The 2,587-nt window shown below is 45.1% G+C and overlaps 1 protein-coding gene across 1 annotated transcript; it reads left to right on the top strand.

Moving 5' to 3' along the window:
• Positions 1-825: 825 nt before the first annotated feature.
• Positions 826-1,764, top strand: LOC116887277 (olfactory receptor 2A2-like). The gene has a single exon (XM_032888859.1). The coding sequence runs from the start codon at positions 826-828 to the stop codon at positions 1,762-1,764; it is 939 nt and encodes a 312-aa protein (XP_032744750.1).
• Positions 1,765-2,587: the final 823 nt, after the last annotated feature.

Raw genomic sequence — 2,587 nt, 5'->3', positions numbered from 1 at the left:
CTTAGGTGTAACAAGCATGTGTTTATTCCCATTTTATATTTTTAGAAGTTGTCTCAAAGCTCTGGGGGAAAGAGCAAATGGCTCACTCAAGATCTACTCCAATGCGGCTTGTGATATAAGCAGTTAGAGCCATCTTGGTCTGTGGACTCACTGAGGGGATAATTGAAGTGGAAGAAGAAATTAATGTCATTGAAAGGTCTAAATGCAATCTCTCTGTGTCTCAGGCATTTGAATTGTAAATTTGCATAGAATTTAAAAAATATTTTATTTCTACTCTTTATGTATTAGTGTTGCCTACATGTATGTATGTACATCATGTGTGTGCCTGCTACTCATAGAGGCCAGAAGAGTTCCTGAAGTAGAATTACAGATGGTTATAAGCCACCATATGGGTGCTGGGGACCCATCCCTCTAAGAGAGCATTGAGTCCTCCTAACTGTTGCTCCGTCTCCCAGATTCTTCATGGAGCTTTTACACCAATATTTACTTTTACCTGGCTGTCTTAAGGAAACTTAGATTCCTTAAGAGGAGAAAGACTCTGGTGAGGAGAATTAGGCATCATCTTGTCCATTTCATAGTAGGGGAAACTGATCTGAGAAGGTATCTTATGTTGCTTTAGAGGCAGAACCAGCACTGTACGTGGTTCTCTGTTCTCTATAAACTTCCTGGGAGTGGTTCCAGAGAACAACAGCAGATAAAGCGGGCAGTCCTGTTGAGAAGGGTATAATGGAGTTTCATAAAATTTGGACACTGACCACTACCCATCCTCAACTTGGGACATGACTTAGCTAATTCCCTGTTCTCTTTCATTAAGAGTAGAGTGTAATGCAAGGTCCCAACCAGACCTTCGTGACAGAATTCATCCTTCTGGGCTTCTCCCTTAGCCCCAGGACCACACCTCTACTCTTCTCGGCCTTTCTGACACTTTACATGTTGATCCTTCTGGGCAATGGCTTGATCTTCATCCTCATCTGCTTGGACTCACGCCTCCATACCCCCATGTATTTCTTCATTGGCGTTCTTTCCATGTTGGACTTAGGCTACACCACCACAACTGTGCCCCAGATGTTGGCACATCTGGCCAGCCAGAAGAAGACAATCTCTTACTCCAATTGTGTGACTCAAATGTTCATTTTCTTGGTGCTGGGTGTCACAGAGTCTTGGCTTTTTGCCATCATGTCCATAGACAGGTATGTAGCAATCTGTCACCCACTCAGGTACAAGGTCATCATGAGCCCATGTCTATGTGGGGTAATGGCCATTTTCTGTGGACTCTGTGGTGTCACCGCTGCTCTTGTCTACACTATCTTTGCTATGCGCCTCCCCTACTGTGGCCCCAACGAGATCAACCACTTCTTCTGTGAAGTCCCTGCGGTCTTAAAGCTGGCTTGTGCAGACACTTCAGTCAACGACCATGTAGACTTCATCCTTGGGTTTAGTGTCATACTGATCCCCCTGTCCCTTATCCTTGTCATCTATGTGAACATCTTCACTTCCATCTTGAAGATCCGTTCAGCACAGGGGCGACTGAAAGCCTTCTCCACCTGTGCATCCCACATCACTGTGGTCACCATGTTCTGTGTCCCAGCCATGGTCATGTACATGAAGCCTGGTTCTAAAGCCTCCCCAGAAGAGGACAAGAAGCTTGCCCTATTCTACAATGTCATCTCTGCTTTTCTCAACCCTGTCATCTATAGTCTCCGGAACAAGGATGTGAAGAGGGCTTTCCTTAAAGTAACAGGCTGGGGTAGATCCCCAGAATGAGTCCCTAGAAGGACACGGAAGTGACTCATGCTAGATTATCTTTGTCCAAGAACTGATTCACATGATAGCAGAAACCATGCAATGACCCCCCAATCTATCTCCAATTTTAGCTCTTTACAGGTCCTTTGGGGGACCATCCCCTACTTGGCTGATAGAACAGGGCACTGGGAAGTGTCTCCCAGGCACATCAGTCTTCTTCTCCTTTGTTCTTTAGGGCCTATAAAACAGGCCCCAACAAGACCAACCACTTCTGTGGAGTCCCTGCGGTCTTCCTGTTTCATAAAACAGGAGACGTCCAAGCCATTAAAATCTTTTACTAAAACAAAGGGAATGTTCTTGGGAGGATGCTGCCCTATGATAGCATATTGAGAAAGGTTTCACTGCCATGTGAAACCACACTCATATAACATGTGAGCTGGATTCAGGGCAGGGACATGGATTTTGGAGAATTCCTGGCCCAAGAGGAGGCATGAGCTAAAACTCATTCTCTGCAAGCTGCTGAAAAGTGAGAATGGCTTGAGGCCAAGTGCAATCTGATCCCACAGATCTACACAGACTCATCTCAGGCCACCTTCTCCCCCTCCTTCATGCCACATAAGCTTGACTCTGCCATTGATTTTGTTATAGATTGAATATCAAATGCCCCCCACAAGTTCACGTACAACTAACAGATAGGCTTTGGGACTCTGATATAATTAATGGATTAACCACTTGATGGATTTATGATATGCTGGTGTTGCTGGGAGGTAAAAAAATGTAGAGGTGAAAGTAGGCCGCAGGGACATGTCCTTGGAAACTGTCATCATGCTATGGACTCTTTCTC

Source organism: Rattus rattus, chromosome 1 (assembly GCF_011064425.1).
Source record: "Rattus rattus isolate New Zealand chromosome 1, Rrattus_CSIRO_v1, whole genome shotgun sequence".
NCBI classification, from domain to species: Eukaryota; Metazoa; Chordata; class Mammalia; order Rodentia; family Muridae; genus Rattus; species Rattus rattus.
The sequence above is the reverse complement of the archived record's forward strand: the minus strand, read 5'-3'. Positions and strand labels throughout refer to the sequence as shown.

Bases quoted from the DNA above. Each gene is read 5' to 3' on its own strand.
- LOC116887277 (XM_032888859.1), top strand. From the start codon at position 826: ATGCAAGGTCCCAACCAGACCTTCGTGACAGAATTCATCCTTCTGGGC.